The sequence below is a fragment of the Heptranchias perlo genome, chromosome 18 (genome assembly GCF_035084215.1).
Source record: "Heptranchias perlo isolate sHepPer1 chromosome 18, sHepPer1.hap1, whole genome shotgun sequence".
NCBI lineage: Eukaryota > Metazoa > Chordata > Chondrichthyes > Hexanchiformes > Hexanchidae > Heptranchias > Heptranchias perlo.
Window position 1 is genome coordinate 43,900,606 of NC_090342.1, and position 20,400 is coordinate 43,921,005.

Below are 20,400 nucleotides of genomic sequence, written 5' to 3' on the forward strand. Positions count from 1 at the left end.
TGGATAGGTCGATGAAGGAAAAGGGGTTGAATGGATATGGGAAAATGTGATTAGAACTATTTGCTCACATGGAGGGTAAATGTCGACATGGACTGGTTGAGCAGAATGGCCAGCTTCTGTGTTGTGACTTCTATGTATTTCTGTGCATTTGAAGCTACTTTATATGAATGTGGAAGGGTTAAGCAACAGGCCTATTAATTACTCTTCTCCTCTTCCACATTAAGATAAATGATCATTTTACATAAAGTACAAAGTACTTTTCAAGCACAGGATACAGACTGCTTTCATACTGGCACTCATTTAGGTCTGGTTATGGGAGATTGCCATCTACACTACTGAAGATTCTGCCACCCGTATAAGGGAGCCAGATTCAGTAGCATAAATTTTTTTTTATTCGTTCATGGGATGTGGGCGTCGCTGGCAAGGCCAACATTTATTGCCCATTAGATTTATTGCCCATCCCTAATTGCCCTTGAGAAGGTGGTGGTGAGCCTCCTTCTTGAACCACTGCAGTCCATGTGGTGAAGGTTCTCCCACAGTGCTGTTAGGAAGGATTTTGACCCAGCGACGATGAAGGAACGGCGATATATTTCCAAATCGGGATGGTGTGTGACTTGGAGGGGAACGTGCAGGTGGTGTTGTTCCCATGTGCCTGCCGCTCTTATCCTTCTAGGTGATAGAGGTCGCGGGTTTGGGAGGTGCTGTCGAAGAAGCCTTGGCGAGTAGCTGCAGTGCATCCTGTGGATGGTACACACTGCAGCCACTGTGCGCCGGTGGTGAAGTGAGTGAATGTTTAGGGTGGTTGAAGGGGTGCCAATCAAGCGGGCTGCACACATTTCTCAGAGTTGGCTTATTCACCTTGGAACACTGGTTTCCCACTGTTCACATGTCTTGTAAAGCAGGATTTAATAGGCTCAGCCAGCCTGCTGAGATCAGCTACTGCAGCAGAAGTATGGGATTTTCTTAATCTATATGGTTTAGCAGTGCACTGATTGCCACTGAGTAATCAGAGACTCTAAAAGTCCTGCTTTTGTTTGTGGTATAATACTGATCGAACCTGTTTCACTCCGATTTAATTTACCTGTGCAAATTAGGTTGATTGCAAAATAGTCTCTTTCTGGAACTTTTGCTGCGAATGCTTGCCCTGTTTTGTTCAGACCAAGCGAGTGGTGGTAGTTGGTAAAGCCAAATGCCTGATGCATCTGTTTTGCATCATTCGGGCAAGCTAACCCCTTTTTCTTGCTTCCCACGCATGACCATACAATAGCAGAGCATTCCTTCAAACTGCAATTTACCATGCTCCCGGTTGTCTCACTAACTTCTCAAAAGGCATTCATACTGACACAACACAGCTACATGATGTACATTTACTGACACATGCTGGGATGCAGGAAGACCACTTGGATGTCACTGCATGCATCATGTTTAACTGTGCAACATCTGTTTGCATGCCAAATTGACTTGACAGAAAGGAGCAAACCCACTAATCTAATGCCACTGACATAATATGAGGAGGCTATGCTAGATATGTAAGATACATTAAAGATGAAGCTGGAGGCCTCCCCCAGCTAAGAGCTGGTACTATGTTACTCTTATTAAGTCCTTTGCTCCCTACTCATTCACTTTATTGCTGTCACCAAGGCATACATCAAAGAACAACAATATGCCACACATTACATTTCCATGTAAGCACTCTTTGGGTTTCTTGTATGCAGTATTATAACATTTCTTTATTCTGATTCTCTAGGCTTGCCACCAGCGGTAGGTGCAGCTCCCAGAGCTGCTCAAGAAACCACCACATCACAGTGCCCCTGTCACTCTCTCCACCTGTGTAAGCACCACCTCAGGTACATCTACCCTGGGAGATTTAGATAGAGTTTGTAGAGGGTGCACCAAATGAAGCGCTGAGCATAAGTGAGGAGCAGCAAACAGAGGAGGCAGTGAGGGAAACAGGAACCTTCCAGCTAGGTCCAGCTGCAGAGCCTAGGGATTTGGATCTCATAGGGTTTGCTTATAAAAGAAGATTGATTTTTGAGTTGGATTGTTTGTTGGAGTCATTTGAGTCTGTACAAAACTCCCTGCAAGGTCTGGCTAGAAATATGGAAGAGTTCATTAGCCACATCTGTGCAGTAGTGTGGGAATGCTTCTCAGCACTGTAGTCCACAGTGGAGAATATCACAATTTTAAGGACTTCCGCAGCTAATGCCTCAGTTGCAAAGGTGCTAGGGCAGGTTAGAGTACTTTTTTTGCAAATGTTCAGACTGCTGTCATAAAGGCAATCTACAACAGGTTGCTTTGTCCAGCTTCAGCTAGGTGGGGGATTGGATTGATAAAGCCTTGCAGTCGAACTTCACTGACCTCATCGCTCCCCTGAGATTAGATTCCATGCACTCCAGGGTGATGGCTGAAGTAGGCAATACTACATCCAGTCCCTCCCCCCACAAAGATGACATGTCATATAACTGTCAGGATCAATTAGTCATAACAGCCCTAGGCATGCTAGAGACCATTGGAGGGATATCTTGTGACACAGTTCAACGAGGTAGAAAGCCACCTGAATCCCAAGTGGCTTCCAGTTGAAATTGGCCCCCAATGACACAATTTATATATTCATGCAATTTTCTGGTGTTTATTCTGGTGTGGCACTCAAGTCATCTACCCGTCCACATGATATGGGTGTGCAGGGCTCCTCACTGATGTTCTGCATGAGCCTCATTGTAATTGCACTCAGCCTATGTGCACAGCTGGCACAAAGAAGTCATTAACTGTGTTTGAATAAGGTAGCCCTGGTCCTCAAGAAGCCATCTTTGCAGTCTGTTGTAGCCCTGTAACTGCTGTTGCCATCTCTGATATTGCAGTGGCTTCCTGGTCCTGCTTCTATCTGGCCTTTCTTTCATTTGAGAGGGCTGGCTAGGTGGGACAGATGAGTCACCACCTTGAGAAGCTCCAGCTGCTGGTCACTCCCTCAGCATGTCCAAGGATCTTCATGGACCAGACAGCTGGCTAGCACTGAAGTGTGTGAAATCCCACGTAAAGGTTCTTTCAATCTGATCCCCCAGCGTGTTGATTAAGGCCAAGGGAGACTCCCAAACATTGGAATCCAGGAAAGAACTTGGTTTTACACATAACCCACAGCCTCAATAGCTCCTGTCAGAACATGCAAGAGAGAACCTGTGACTGAACTTAAGACGTCAATCACTAAGGGCTCTACTGCAGATAACTCTGAAGTTACCACGCACTCCACGTGACCAGCAGTTCTATCAAGCAGTCAAATAGCATTGTGCATACATGGGTAGCGAACTCCTCGCTTTGTCGCTGCTAATGCTTTGCACGTTCTTAAATGAAGAATTGGTGCTCGGAGAGCAGCCTTCCTCCATGTGCAGACCCCGTGAAGTACCAATCTCTGGCCTCAGCAGCTGACGAAGGTCACAAGTGATGGACTGGTATGTTTGATAGCTGCCAAAATGGATGTAGTGCAGAATGAGGTGGTAGCAACAAGGGCAGTCCTGCCCATAAGACAGGTCTGGACAGAGGAAGAGGGCTTGAGAGTGTAGCTGACTCTTAATGCCAGTTCTGCATCTAACTGTCTGCTAATCTGGAACCTGGATAGCCAGTTTTGCACATTTATTGCCACCTCTGCATGTAAATGTGTGTGGGAGGGTACTAGCAGGTGGATGTAGTCTGCCTCTGCTGCACTTTGACCTGGCTGATTCCATCCAGGATATCACAACCCTGGTGGGGAGCCTTACCACTTGGAGTACGTAAACAGCAATTCGAGCACATGTTACCCATGATTTTCCGTTCAAAAATAAATTGACGGAAAGTCATGGGCGACACTAGCCCGAATTCCCAGTTGTCGGGACTACAATGCTATAAAATTATCTCTTGTGTTTAAGCTGCTTTCCCAATCTGTCCCAGTATCTTGGGCATATTTAAAAAAAAAGCAAACTTCTTTGCTAAACCTCCTGGCCAACTAAGTGACAACAGGAAAGAAACATGGCAAAAGGTTCAGAAAAGGCAGCAAAATGTTGCAAAATATCTTATTATTAGGGCTGTGAATACACTTCTGTGAACAGAACAATCTATCAGCCCTGCACACACCCATTTCATGTAGGTGGGTAGTTGACTGAGTGCTATACCGGTATAAACACCAGGAAATTGCGAGTATGTATAAATTATGCCATTGGCCCCCAATAGACTGGCAAATCAAACGCGGCACTAAATGGGCAGGAATTTGGTAATGGATCTCGGAACATTTTTACAATTGGATACACTCACATTTTGCCTGTAATCAAGTGGTGTTGGTCGTAAAGTCTACCCTGAGTGATGGAGCATCATGTGCAGCATTACAAAAGTGCGACCATGTAGGTTTGTTTCTTCCCCCTCCCCTCCCCGAGATGAGTCCTGAATCTCAGCCATACTATTGTGGTGAATGCCTCTTTGTGATGAAAAGAGGAAGGGACATTCGTGGGAGACCTTTTCTCATCCTAATCTCCTCTGCTTCCTGATACCTCGTTCCCAAATGGCATTGTTTGAGGCATGCAAAAAAGGATAAAGAGAAAATGGAGTGATTTCATACTTGGGATGGGGGGAGGCAGCATCAACGAAGATCAACATAAATTTTTATTTGAATACTTTTTCATGCAGTGCTTCCCAATTTTTCAGTCTTATAGGACAGGTATGAGAACAACAAAACAATTACAAATAGGACTGAAAAGGCAGAGGGGAAGAAGAATTATGCTAAATAATAATAACGATAATAGGTGGCAGCCGTGGCTCAGTGATAGCACTTTCACTTCTGAGTCAGATGGTTGTGGGTTCAAGTCACACTGCAGAGATTTGTGCACAAGATCCAGGCTGATACTCCAATGCAGTACTGAGGGAGTGCTGACTGTCTTTCGGATGAGCCGTTAAACTGTGACCCTGTCTGTCGTCTCAGGTGGACGTAAAAGATCCCATGGCACGAAGAGGAGCAGGGGAGTTCTCCCCGGGGTCTTGGCTAACATTTATCCCTCAACCAACACTTCAAACAGATAATCTGGTCATTAACATATTCCTGTTTGTGGGACCTGGGCTGCCACATTTCCTACATTACAACCGGACTAAACTTCAAAAGTACTTCATTGGCTGTAAAGCGCTTTGGGACATCCTGAGGTTGTGAAAGGTGCTATATAAATGCAAGTTTTTTGTTTCTTCCAATCTTATTTAGACAAAATGATTAACTTCTGTGATTGTATTACACCAGAGACCAAGTTCGTGTTATGGTGATAAGCTTACTTTGTATGAATTAAAAGAAGAGCAGGATACCGGGACTTCCTGAGTGTGACAGATATGATGAGAACTCTCTTTAGCAAAGTAACTTTTGCATTAATTGCCTAGAGTGGTGATTTACTTCCTTCCAGGTTACAAATGCAGATTTATCAGCTTTTATATTTGTAAGCAGGTTTTACACAGATGACCCAAGCTAATCTTACATTGAAATGTAAACATTATGAGCATAAAGTTTCATTCTTCCAGTTACAGTGGTTGTTTGTGATCAGGAATACCAGCATGGATGAACAGTTAGTAATTTTTTTTTAATGAATACAATTCAGTTTTAAATTGTTCATTTAGTGCGATTGTCATGCTTGTACTTATTCCTGCTTCAAATGTGATTCACCAAATGCCATGCTAAATTCAGGCTTAATTGCATGACTTTGTTTTGTAACAACCCAACATCGACATCCATACTTTAAGATTAATGGAAAGTTTAAGGGGCAGGAGGTTTTAAGCTTCAGAAGTTTTGCAGTGGTTCCTATCCACAAAATTGGGTGAGCCAAGTAAACAAAACTAGGGTATAGCTTTGAATATCTGCCAGACCCCATTGTACCTCGCAACCTCCTTCAGCCTGTTCCCGTGCCCTTTGGTTCTCCAAATGCCAGCTCCCTTCAACTCCCAGCGCAGGCTCGATGGGCCGAATAGCTTCCCTGTGCTGTAACCAGTCTATGATTCCATGCTACCTTCAATGGCAGAGACATCAATCATCAGGGTCCTACTCTCTGGAACCCCATCCCTGAACCTCTCCACTATGTTTTTCACCACGCTTTTGATCACCTCTCCTAATTCTCCCATTACTGCTTGGCATTTGTTTCTCTCTTTTTGTGAAGCTTTTTGTGATGTTTTCTACATTAAAGGTAATATGAAATTCACTGATGACACTGAGCACCTGACCAAGTATCTCTTGTAAGGGAGATTGATCAATTCCGTAGTGCAGCTTAAACCCACAGCCTGTGACTTGGAAGCAAGACTGCTATCGTTGAACCAACGTGACATTTGCAAACTCCACACACAGTTTAGCTTTCACAAATGAATAGTCCTTCATGTTGGGGTGACATAACCATTTTAAAATTAAGATAGGAATGAGAGGTGGCCTCACAATCTATCTGCCTTTCCCTGTTTTGGGGGTGGGATTTGACATATTTTCTGTTTCAGGATTATCTTGGATGTTTCAATCTTTTGTCTAATTTGGCAAGCTGATGAGTCTTTGTGGATCTTTGAATTATTTTATCCCTCTGTGCAGAGCATCTTGCCTTCATTCGCAAGATTGCATTTTTTCATAAACATAGTCATTCCACTTACAGCGCTCAAGAATGTGTTATGTCACCCTTTTCAACTTATACTCTGGATCACTTAGAATTTGGGTGTAAGATCAATGGAAAGTTACTTAATAAACCCCAGGGTCTGCCAGTGATACGTTATTGATTGCAGATTCAGAAGAGCGATAACAAGATTGGAATAACACTAGCAATGTTTCCACTTTCCCTGACTTGAATTCATTGTAAATAAATTCTCCCTGGATTGGTATGCCCTATTCCTTGATGCATTTTTTGTAGCTTTTTGTTGCAATTGCTCTGTGGTAGAAATAAGCAAGAAAGACTGGTGTCCTAACATTTAACCTTGATCCCTGAAAAATGGTTCAGTGACAGAAGTAATTATTAATCAATCATGCCTGACGTTGAACATAACCTTGAGTGACAATGACATGTAGAAATGAGATACAATCAGAAAATTGATTGAGAGCGCTTTCGTCGAATCTACTTAAAGTTGTTAGCAGCTTTTGTTTCTGTTAAAGTGGTAGTTAAGAGCCATGATGTTGGGTTGGCCTTTGTTTGATAGACTAGTACCCATTTTTAAACGTCCAGTTCATTCAGAAATATACGGGGCAAGATAAAGCAGAAAAAGAAAGCTTATGACTGTCACAGAAAACTAAATACTGCAGAAAGCCTAGAGAAGTATAGGAAGTACAGGGATGACGTAAAAAAGGAAATAAGGAAATCAAAGAGAGAGCATGAAAAAATATTAGCTAGTAAGATTAAAAAAAACCCAAAAGATGTTTTATCGTACATTAAGAACAAGAGGATAGCTAAGGAAAAGGTGGGACCTATCGGGGATGATAAGAGTAACTTGTGTGTAGAAGCAGAGGAGGTGGGTAGGGTTTTAAATGAATATTTTGTCTCTATATTCACAAAGGAAAGGGATGATCTGGATGTAGTGGTTAAAGTGGATAAGGTAAACATAACGAGAGAGGAAGTACTAGAGGGACTGGAATCCTTGAAAGTTGATAAGTCACCAGGGCCGGATGGATTGTTTCCTAGGCTATTGAAGGAAGCCAGGGAGGAAATAGTGGATGCTCTGAGGATCATTTTCCAATCCTCACTAGATACAGGGGAGGTACTGGAAGACTGCAAACGTAGTACCATTGATTAAAAAGGGTACGAGGGAAAGGCCGAACAATTATAGGCTAGTCAGTCTTACCTCGGTGGTGGGCAAACTATTAGTAAATCCTATCTCTCAGTATTGATTCTGTCACTTGGAAAGGCATTGTTTAATCAGGGATAGTCAGCATGGATTTGTTCAAGGAAGGTCATACCTTACAAATCTGATTGAATTCTTTGAGGAAGTGACAAGGAGGATTGATAAGGGTAGTGCAGTGGATGTTGTCTACATGGATTTTAGTAAGGCATTTAACAAGGTCCCACATGGCAGACTGGTCAGAAAGGTAAAAGCCCATAGGATACAGGGAAGTGTGGCGAATTGGATCCAAAATTGGGTCAGTAACGGGAAACAAAGGATAAAAGTCGATGGATGTCTTTGCGAATGGAAATCCGTTTCCAGTGGTGTGCCACAGGGCTCAGTGTTGGGTCCCATGCTGTTTGTGGTATATATTAATGATTTGGACTTGAATGTAGGGGGAATGATTGGCAAATTTGCAGACGACACAAAAATTGGCCGTGTAGTTGATAGTGAAGAGGATAGCTGTAGACTCCAAGAAAATATCAATGGGTTGGTGGAGTGGGTGGAAAAATGGCAAATGGAGTACAACCCAGAGAAGTGTGAGGTAATGCACTTAGGGAGGGTAAACAGTAAAAGGGAACATGCAGTAAATGGGAATATATTGAGAGGGGTAGAGGAAGTGAGAGACCTTGGAGTTCATGTGCACAGGTCTCTGAAGGTGGCAGTACAGGTAGATAAGGTTGTGAAGAAGGCATACGGAATGTTCTCCATTATCAGCCGAGGTATGGAATACAAAAGCAGGGATGTAATGATGGAACTGTATAAAACACTGGTAAGGCCACAGCAGGAGTATTGTGCGCAGTTCTGGTCACCACATTACAAGAAGGACGTAATTGCTCTGGAGAGAGTGCAGAGAAGATTTACAAGAATGTTGCCAGGGCTTAAAAATTGCAGCTACGAGGAGAGATTGGATAGGCTGGGGTTGTTTTCTTTGGAGCAGAGGAGGCTGAGGGGTGACTTGATTGAGGTGTACAAAATTATGAGGGGCCCAGATAGAGTAGACAGGAAGTACCTGTTTCCCCTAGTGGAGAGTTCATGAACTAGAGGACATAGTTTTAAGCTGATTGGCGGAAGGATTAGAGGGGACATGAGGAAACACTTTTTTACCCAGAGGGTGGTGGGTGTGTAGAATTCGCTTCCCGAATTGGTGGTAGAGGCAGGGACCCTCAACTCTTTTTAAAAAGTACCTGGACCTGCATCTAAAGTGCTGTAAGCTACAGGGCTACGGACCGGGTGCTGGAAGGTGGGATTATTATGGACACTTGATTGTTCTTTGAGCCGGCGCGGACATGATGGGCCGAATGGCCCCCTTCTGTGCTGTATCTTTTCTGTGGTTCTATTCATGACCTGCACCAGCTCTACCAAACCAATTATTCTCCCAACTGACTTAAAGACATATATCATTGGGTTCAACTTCAACAGTGTTGTTAGATCTCTATAGCCCTCAATCCATCTTACCAACAGACATTAATCCGGCTCCTTTTTAAGGGTGCCAATTGACCCCGAATCACCTCCCTTCTCTTGGAGTTTTTTCCACACGCCTATCTTCTTTCGGCATATCAATAGTAAACAGGTAGTAAGAGGAAAGGTGGGACCGACTAGGGACCAAAAAGGAGAACTACACATGGAGGCAGAGGGCATGGCTGAGGTACTAAATGAGTACTTTGCATCTGTCTTTACCAAGGAAGATGCCAAAATCACAGTAAAAGAGGAGGTATTTAAGATATTGGATGGGCTAAAAATTGATAGAGGAGGTACTAGAAAGGCTGGCTGTACTTAAAGTCGACAAGTCACCTGGTCCAGATGGGATCCTGAGGGAAGTAAGGTTTGGCCACAACTGGAGTATTGTGTCCAATTCTGGACACCGCACTTTAGGAAGGATGTGAAGGGCTTAGAGAGGGTGCAGAAAATATTTACTAGAATGGTTCCAGGGACGAGGGACTTCAGTTACTTGGATAGACTGGAGCAGCTGGGGCTATTCTCCTTAGAGCAGAGAAGGTTAAGAGGAGATTTGATAGAAGTGTTCAAAATCATGATGGGTTTAGATAAAATAAATAAAGAGAAACTGTTTCCATTGGCAGAAGGGTCAAGAATCAGAGGACTTAGATTTAAGGTGATTGCCAAAAGAACCAAAGGCTACATGAGGAAAAACTTTTTTACGAAAAGAGTAGTTATAATCTGGAATGTGCTGCCTGAAAGGGTGATGGAATCAGATTCAATCGTGGCTTTCGAAAAGGAATTGGATAAATATTTGAAGGGAAAAGATTTGAAGGGCTATGGGGAAAGAGCAGGGGAATGGGACTAACTGGATTGTTCTTACAAAGAGCCGGCGATGGGCTGGATGGTCTCCTTCTGTGCTGTAATGATTCTATGATTATCGTGTGTTTATTGGAAGCTTTCTTCTTTCCAATATCTAAGCTTGCTTAAGGCTTGTGAATGTTATTCTGGTCTTCTCATGGTCTATTTATTGTCCATGGTAAATAGCTTGTTTTCTTCCACCTGAAGACCCATATCTTGTCCTGCCTCAGTCGTTTCTCCCGCAAGTTTATTTGTTTTAGTCTAAATTCACTACAATTATTAAATTGGTGTCATTTTAAAATTCCTGCTTTGAGTACAATATCTAAAGCAAGATTAAAAGGAGTCATGGATATTTAAAATAGAGTGCCACCTAAAGCAATCAATGGTGTATTGACTAACATTTTTTTTAAAAAGCTGGAAGAGTATCTGGTTGCAAATAGGATCAAGGTTTATAAGGATAAACACAGAATGCAGTGTGAAACATGATGGTTCCTGTGTTGGTAATATCATGAAAAAATACCTTGTGGTATCTTGTAACAATCATACTGTTTTCACTATTCAAACAAGGTGCAATTCCATACATAAACACAGCAATAAACATCCCTTTGCTCACCCACAGACCACGTCTAAAAGGGTAGTTTGCCAATATAGAACATTATGTGCTGATTCATGTGGAAAACACTGTAATTGATAAAAGATGGATTGTGTAGTATACAAGGGTAGGTAGGTAGGTATCCTGGCTTTTTACTGGCCTTAACTGGGGGAGGACGGCAGGGAGAAATTTTGCTAAATCTTTAGAGATGAAATAGGTGATTGAATGGGGCCTGTGGAAGGAAAAGCCTTATTGTACTAAATGGCCTTTTACCTGTTCGTAACCCAGTGATTCAGTTTGATTTAAATAGGGGCTAGGTTTTGAAATCTCTCTCTCATTCATATATACCCTCTACTCTTACTTAACTATTGTGTTGCCATTGAGCAGCTTGAAAGGAAAGCAAAAAAGTTTACTTGCCCTACAATTTTAAATTACTTTATGTTGTTTATCCTTCCAAGATCATCTTTTCATTTTAGTAAATTTCACAGATCTGAAACTGTAGTGGTGATGAGCAGCAGAAATACCCACCCACAGGGGGTTTGCATTCACAAATTTAGATCTTTAGATTCAAAGTACAGAGGTAGCTTTTAAATTTGAAATCCAAATGGTTTGGTTCCAATATTGAAGAATTTGGGCATCTCAGTAATTTACCTCGCAGACTTAATTTGGTATTAACAGAATAGCATAAACAATTCATCACAACTGTTTATCTTAAGAGGCTGTCATCATAAAGAATTGGGAAACGAAAGATGGCTTGTAGACTTGGGACCTAGGTCATGTTTTAATTAAAATGATACCAGTACATGGGGACGATTATCAGGTGTCGACTGCTCACCTAAGAAACAGGCGTTCGGCAGAGGAAAACCTGGGGGGCACCTTGGACAACCATTTGCCTGCCTGATTCAGTTTTCAAAGGGGCACCCTGTACTCCCACCCAAAACAGGGCAGAAGGTTGTTCAAATATGCAAATAGGGGTACAACGCCTGTTGTAGAATCCCAAATGCAGTTTTAATGTACAAGTGGGCAGTGCATGCCAGTCCCAGTTGTATTGGATGTTGAGTGGCGTAACCACTGGTCCTTAAAGGGTCCGCTGGAGGCCGCTTAGGAAAAGGTAAGTTTTTGTGTTTTTTTTTTAATAAGATATTTTACGAGGCCTGGAGGAGCATTCACCTGCTCCGTGCAGAAGCTGGCTGATTTTACGCCATCCGAAACAGGCGAGCTGCTGCGGAGTGCTGTTTGCCGCCGGTGGTAATCACGTGAGGCCCGAATCTGAAAACAGTTTGGGCCGCCCAAATGTGGCTTTTGGTGGGTGCCGTGGGCACAGCGCCGACTTTGCACCCGCTTTGAGTCGACGTTGAAAATGTTGTGCCCTCCCCTCACCCCCCCCCCAGTTTCAGATCTAGCAGAACGATCATAGACTATTATTTCAGGGACATTATAAATGATCATAAATTCCAGTGAATAAATTGCCTCCCAGTTTTTGTACCATAAGTGCCATCCTCTCCTTCTCAAGAGCACAACCTGCACAACTCATACCTGCTTTTATGGTTCTGCACATTCACCTGAATCATACAGGAATTGTTATAATTGTAAAATAGTTTGTGCATAAAGAAGGGTTTGGACACCAAAATCAGCACAGCCTCTGGAAAGGAAAACCAGCAATACTTTGAAGACTGAGCAGAAAGTTCTCCCACTCAAAGAATCAATTTGTGTTTTTGTTTTTATAGGTGTTGGTCTTGGGAAACAAGCGTGACCTTCCTAATGCCTTGGATGAGAAACAGCTGATTGAAAAAATGTAAGCCATTGTGTTTTCTTGGATGTATTGATGTGTGGAGTATAAGTAGTCTTAAAGGCTTTGGATTTGGATAGAACATATGTACGTTAACCTCACATGTACCTTACACACAAGCTGGGATTTTCCATTTTGCCAGAACCCTCAAGCATCTTGGTCAGGGTGGGGGTTACACCCATCCCAGACCCCTGCCAATTTTTCTGGGGTCAAGCTATTTTGCATATTTTAGGCGGGCTTCCTGGCCTCTGTCGGTAGGCAGAGAATGGCTGTGGCAAGCCTTGGGTACCTGCCATAGTGCAGAATGGCCGGCGGCTTCCAGGGCTAGGCACAGGAAGAAATAAAAAATAACAATACAGCTTTGCCCTGTGCAGTCAATCATTTTTTAATTTTAAAAGGCTGTCAGGAACACACGGTCATACCTAGTGCCCAGCATTACTAAAATGCAAACGATGGGAATAAGTCAGCTGACCAATTCTCATCTGAATTCAGTTACAATTTGCCTGTCCACATTAGGGCAGGTGTATTGTATGCCAGAAGTAGCGGGTGAGCATGGAGTGACTCCTGAGGAAATTCCCACTCCCGAGAGCATAACTCCAGTAGAAAATCTAGACCATGGTATCCATAGCAGCAGCCTGCACAGTTCCTTCCCAAAATAAACTTGATAGATTCAGTGACAGTAGTGTGAAGTAGAAGACAATACAGTTAAAATTGAAATACATTTTCCTGGATTTTTGTGTTACAAAATAACGTACTGTGATATGTATATCTTTTTATTCTACAGGAATCTATCTGCTATCCAGGACCGAGAAATCTGTTGTTATTCGGTGTCCTGCAAAGAGAAGGATAACATAGGTAAGTGCATCCAGTTCCACATCTATATCTGGCATAGAATGGAAATTTCAGCACCATAGACAGCTCTGTGTAGTATTATGCTCTCTCAGATATGATATTAGGCCGGATCTTGCTCGAAAAATAACAGCAAGTTAACGATGCATTAATGTGCAAACCGGCCAGCAAGTTCAAGGGATTAGAAGATACGCCGTGAGTTGCAAATCTCCAGAACTTGCTGGTTGATTTACACCACTGCGCCGTTTGCTTCACACAAATGCCATCTTGCCGTTAGCCTCCCTGTATATTTTTAAGAACTTGCTGAATTTGCACGTTAACTGCCCATTAAACTCGCCACGGAAAGTTAAGTCTGGTAATTAAGACCGCAAGTAGCCTTTTAACAACCTGATAATTATTAATGCAATGCCAATTAAACTCTCTGGCCCAGAAAGGGAACAAGTGAAACTGTGGAGTCTCATTCCTTCAGGTAGTGAATTGTTCTTAGAGAATTTAAATATTTAAAAACAATTTCTTCCTTTTCCTTTATGGTTCTTTTTTTCTCTCTCTCTTAATCCAATCTTACTTTCCTTCTCTCTCTTTCTTTCTGTACCTGATTTGACTCTAATTCACCCTATTTTCTTTTCCGTCATTCCTCTGTTTCTTTGTCAATCCTTAAATCCCACTGGTTAAGAAGATACACTGTTGGTCCCGCCGTTCACTGGGGTCCCAGATGCCCTGGTGCCCTCACCGCGCTGTTATAAGTTTGCACTTCCAGCAAGGTATGACGCAAAAATATTTTGAACTGAATGGTGCAAGAGAACGTCTAACTAACGACGTGAAATGCCCCGCTCCAGCAAGATCCGGCCCATTGATTACACTGAGGGAAACATTCATTCTAGGTACTATTGGGCCTCGCTCTGCTCTGCCGAAACCGTTCGCTACTCCAGGATCATTTTGGACAGCAAAAATAACCCCTGGCTTCTTTTAACCACTACTGTCTCCTTAGACCCCTTTTCCCTGCTCCCTTCACACTCACCTACAAGTGTGAGGGGCTCATGGACTTCTTCATCACCAAGATTGTGACCATTCGTTCAGCCACCCCTTCTGTTTCACTCCCTTCCCCTTGCTCATCAAGCCGAGCCTCTTCCCAGGCTCCCCCTGCCCTAGCCCTGAACCCATATCTTTCTCTAGTTCCTCTCTTACCTCCCCATATGCCCTCTCCTTGTGCATGAGACCCATCTCCTGCTCCCTTGATCCTATTCCCACTAAACTGCTGATCAGCCACTTCCATCCTGGGCTCCGTGCTAGCTGTAAACAATTTTACAACACCAAGTTATAGTCCAGCAATTTTATTTTAAATTCACAAGCTTTCGGAGACTTCCTCCTTCCTCAACATTTACCTGAGGAAGGAGGAAGTCTCCGAAAGCTTGTGAATTTAAAATAAAATTGCTGGACTATAACTTGGTGTTGTAAAATTGTTTACAATTGTCAACCCCAGTCCATCACCGGCATCTCCACATCCGTGCTAGCTGCCATCTCCTCAGGCATTGTCCCCCTCCCTTTCAAACCTGCAATCATCATCCCCCCTCTCAAAAAAAACACCCTCAATTCCTCTGTCCTTGCAAAACTACCACTCCATTGCCAAATGCTCTTTCCTCTCCAAAATTCTCGAACATATTGTCACCTCCTAAATCCGTGACTATCTTTCCTGCAACTCTAAATTTGAATCTCTCCAATCAGGTTTCTGCCCCAGCCACAACACCAAAACAACCCTAACCAAAGTCACAAATTACATCCTCTGTGAGTGTGACCATGGTTCATTATCTCTCCTCAGCACCTCCACAACCTTTGACATGGTTGACCACACCCTTCTCCTTCAACACCTTTCTTCCATCGTCCAGCTCAGTGTAATTGTCCGCACTTGGTTCCACTCTTACCTAACTGATTATAGCTCGAGCTTCTCTTCCTACCTGAGCACCATTACCTCCACAGTCCCTAAGCAGCTATATTTGCCGCCACCCTTCCTGATCTACACATTACCTTTTGGCGTCATCATCCACAACATGAAGTCAACTTCCACATGTATGCTGACGACATCCATCTCTATCTCTCCACCACCTCTCTTGACTCCTCCACTACCTCTGTGTTGTCCAATATCCAGTCGTGGATGAGCTGCAATTTCTTCCAGTTAAACATTGGGAAGACTGAAGCCATCGTCTTTGGTCCCCACCTAAAACTCCACACCCTTGCCACTGATTCCATCCTCCTCCCTGGTTTTTGTCTCAGGCTGAACCAGACTGTTTACAATCTTGGCATCCTATTCGATCCCAAGCTGAGCTTCTGACCCCATATACACTCTGTCACAAAATCTGCCTACTTCCACCTCTGTAACATTGCCCGCCTCTCCCCCTGCCTCAACACATCTGCTGCTGAAACCATCATCCATGCCTTTGTCACCTCCAGGCTTCACTATGCCAATGCTCTCCTGGCCATCCTCCCATCATCCACACTCTGTAAATTTCAGCACATCCAAAACTTTCCTGCCTGTATCCTAGTCCACACCAAGTCCTGCTCACTTATCACTACTGTCCTTACCGACCTACATTGGATTTTGGTCCCCCAAAGTCTCCAATTTAAAATTCTCATCCTCATATTTATATCCCTTGCCCCTCGCTATCTCTGTAACCTCCTCCGGCCCTCCAGACCCCCCCTCCCCCAACTCTCCGTTCCACTGATTCAGGCCATTTGTGCATCTACCATTGACAGCCATGCCTTCAGCTGTCTAGGCGCCACATTCTGCAGTTCTCTCCCTAAACCTCTCCACCTCCCTCTCCTCCTTCTAAGACTCTCCTTAGGACCCACCTCTTTGACTGAGCTTTTGGTCACCTTTTGTAATATCTCCTTCTTTGGTTTGGTATCATTTTTGGCTGATTTACGCCTATGTGAAGCCCTTTGGGATGTTTTTCTATATTAAAGGTGCAAGTTGTTGTTGCTCAATAAAATTGCATTTTCAAATTTAATGCCCACTAATAGAAGTGGTGAAGTATGAACATCTTTTTAAACTGAGTATATAATACAATGTTATTCTGTTTCATATTTTAATAATTATCAATTATTCTGCTGACGATAATAAATGTGAAATACGACATTATTCTTCTCACATTTGCCTCTAAATGTTACATTTTAATGGGGAAAATTAAATGGAAAGAAGTATTATCCTCCCCCAGCTTGCACCATCAAGTACCATTTTTGTAATGTATGCGAATATTTCCCTGTAGCATGATTGAATCTACAAATGTTTTTACTAACATCTTTCAACAGACAGTAATCAATAATTGAATACACACTAGTTCAGACTTTGACAAATGAACATTCAAAATATATAATTTGATGCTTGAATGCCTTTGCAGCACTGTGTGTGTGTGTGTGTGTGTGTGTGTGTGTGTGTGTGTTATGCAGGCTTGAACCCATAACTCTCAGCTTTAGCTTCTGAGAAGTTGTTGAACAGAACCTACAGGGAAAAAGAGAAAACTAAAGGATGAGCCGCCAAAGGGTTACATGTGCCTCCCAGCATCTGGTTAAACAGTAACATAGGCACAGTAACATTCCTTTCCCACCTTCTGAGTTAGGAATGTTGTGTTGTATGGGGGACTTTTTTTTTGTTTTTCTCCCTTCTAATCTCCCTATATCATGCTCATTTCCTGTCTGAGGCCAGGGCAGTGGGGAAGCAGCAATATAGCTGCCTGCTGGGAAATATGAGAGTAGTCCCTTTTTCTCTCATAGAGAACATGGTCATCATGCTGTTCCACACCCTCCACCCTTAGCAAAACAAAAAAAAAATAAGAGAAATAGGTTTCAAAACTTGTATGCAGGATAACGTGATAAAAATTGCTGCTGTACACCTCTGGAATCATTCTGTTTTTTCCTTCTGTTGTCCTACTACTTACTTGCTTTACTGTTTTCTCAAAGGCAGCTACTGTGCCAGGAATAAGATTCATATTGGTTTTGAAGTTAATGGTAGTAATATGGGCAATTTCTTGCACAACAGGGTGAAATGCATTTGTTGCTGTGAATTGTAAAATTGTGGTACCTTATACATATTGATTTTAAATCTCAGGCTGCCACGTCTGTGTTTTTTTGAAGAGAAATGGCTGCACATAATGCTGCAAATTTTTTTGACTTGCATCTTCTTTTGTTTCTTTCCCCTTTTAATACTCCCCCCACCCAAAAATAAAGCTTTCCAAAATTTGAACATGACATTAAGGCTTTCTGTGTACAGTGCCTGGAGATACAATTTCATCATAGAAGTAAACTAATTACATGGAGGCATTGTACGGTCTCAGATGATGGCATTAATTGACTTAGGCTGAAGCCCATAATGTTTGTGCAACCTCAACAAATTGAAAAGGCCTCTTTGGTGCAGCTCCCCCCACTGCATTTTCCCTTTATAGCAGCAATGAAATCCTCCCTAGGGAACTAAATGCAAAGGGCAGGAAAGAGCAGTGAACAAGAAGTTGCATTTCAATGATCTTAATGAATATGTTCATAATGGACTGGAAATGTTTTGCAGAGTTATCGCAAAGAGGGAAAACATAAAGTATGACAACTATGGTGATTGACCTACAAGAACAGAACTCTAATTTAGTGAACTGCAATAGTATAAAGACCAAACCACATGATAAAGAGCTAAGTGAATGCTGAAATGCATTAACAGATATACAGTATTGTATCTTGATCTATAGAATGCAGATTCCGCATATTCTAAAATGTCACTGAAGAATACAGTGAAACTTTACAGTTGGATGTGAGTGCATGCAAAGTGAAATATGATTGTGTAGAGCACTGGGAAATCAGGTGTGTAAAGACTTTTGCAGCTTTCCTTATATCTTGGTGAATGTACCCCATGATATGTTACTGAGCTACTCATACTAGAAGTCAGATTCATTCCTAGGTTTGTCCTGAGTTAGACAATTTCAACTGTAGCAGCAATTGGATTGCACATTGTGCTTTTGTGCACATCAGGTTAGGATAGTATTGAGGTAGACATTGTCGAATAGCCTGCTAACATTCATGGTCAAGACTTGCGTACAAAGAAAGGCCATTTTGGTGAAATATCAGAAGGCTGCCAACACTGATCGAAGTGTGAGAGCTTGCTGTGCGCAAATTGGCTGCCGCATTTCCTACATTACAACAGTGACCACACTTAAAAAAACAAGTACTTCATTGATTGTGAAGCGCTTTGGGACATCTTAAGGTCGTGGAAGGCGCTATATAAATGCAAGTCTTTCTTTCTTTCAACTGCAACAGTTACCAATTCCAGGAAAGTAGGAGAGAAAATTGGGGATGATCAAGTTAATTTTAAAAGGAAATCATCAAATTTTGACATTTACTGTTGGAGTTTAGAAAAAAAAAGATATGTACAGGGCTGTGAGCTAAATGTAATCTTTCACTTATAAAGTTGAATCTGAGTGTAGCAAGAATATTATTCAACGAGACAGCAGGATCCCTGATCTCAGTTGTACTGTGATCAACAATCTACAACAAATTGGAACATTCTTTCTTAACCCCCCCCCTTTCATATTTGTTGACAAAAGTTGTTATTGTACTTTTTTTTTTAAATTGCGTTTTGTAGGTTTTTTTAAATACTAAGGAATAGGAATTCGTCATGAGCAAGAGCGCGAAACGGACGGTATCGGATCTGCCACCCGTTATATGCCCGCCCGATATTCAGTTGCATTGACTTCAGTATCGGGCGGGCGTATAACAGGCAGTCCATGCGATCCCGCCTGTTACGCGATCCCGTCCAAGACCAATTTCTCCCCCTACATGTTTTAAAATCTCAAATCTGAGTTTAGTTTCAGGCACTCTGTTCTGTTCTGATCAATAAACAAATTACTGATGGTGATCCTTGCAAATTTTCTCTGCACCTTGGCAGCCTAAAGTGCACTACCTCCATAGCTAAAGTTTAAATGTCAGCTTGATTCAGTTGGTAGCATTCTTCCCGAGTCAGAAGGTTGCGGGTTCAAAGCTGTCTGGATTTGACCACATAATCCATATGGACTGTTCAGTACTGTATTGTCAAAGTGCTGTCCTTCAGATGAGACAGTAAACTTAGGCCCGGTCTCCTGTCCATCTACTTGGTGTAAAAGATCTTCGAAGAAGAGCAGCGTTTTCTCCCAATGTCCTGGTCAACATTTCTCTTTCATCTAGTACTGCCAAAAAAACCCCAGATTATCTGGTCATTCATTTTCTTTTATGGGACCTTATAGGACCCTGAGCATGTTCTTTCTTTCCTCCTTTTAAATGTTAGTGAATAGTATGAAAACTGAAATGCATACGGTGTACTATTTGTTTTATTTGGCTCATAAAATGTACTTTTGTTTCATCCCTTAAAAAATCTTCTGAACTTTAGCTACTTCCTGTACATTTGGCCATCATGGCCTTAAGCTGTTCTATGACATTTTATTGGGTTTTCACCAGATTTGACAAGGTCATCTGATATTTTGATTCCCTTCACAGTTTGACACACTGGAAACCACACATGAATGTGTACAGGTTCTCTCTATATGGGGATATTTTTTCTTGAACATTTTTTGATCAATACTTTTTATGGAGAGCTGTTTTTTCTGTGTATGAAATCACTATTGCCTCCCCAGGCAACATAAACTGCTAGCAAGAGCACTTGCTCCTCGTCCTTTGCCAGTGCCACTCTGAGTTAGCAACCGGAGGGTGTATGACCTTGGTTTTCAAACAGGTAATCCGTGGGCTTAAAGGGAGAGGTGGGGTGGGGTGGGGGGGAGGGATCCTTGAGGGTCCACAAAGTCATCTTATTTTGCCAGTCTGTCATCGATTTATGCATTTTTCGGTATTGGCCGATTTAGCAACATGTTTTTCTGTTGCTCTGAAACAATACCCATCGGTATTATTTGAATGCCAGTGGTAACCATTTTATTTTAAATGGTTTACTGCCAGCATGAAAATAATAACACTAGGCTATTTCTGCAAATGATAAATAGTGTTTTTTGTTGGATAACTGACACTGGATTTTGGAAGTTAG

At 42.4% G+C, this 20,400-nt stretch overlaps 1 protein-coding gene across 2 annotated transcripts in view; it reads left to right on the forward strand.

The window, feature by feature from the left end:
• Positions 1-20,400, forward strand: part of LOC137334821 (ADP-ribosylation factor-like protein 8B-A) — a 123,108-nt gene that overhangs the window by 49,310 nt on the left and 53,398 nt on the right. For both annotated transcript variants that reach the window (XM_067999824.1, XM_067999823.1), the window contains exons 5-6: positions 12,451-12,518; positions 13,297-13,367. In XM_067999824.1, the coding sequence (XP_067855925.1) occupies positions 12,451-12,518; positions 13,297-13,367 (139 nt within the window). The remainder of the gene's footprint in view (positions 1-12,450; positions 12,519-13,296; positions 13,368-20,400) is intronic.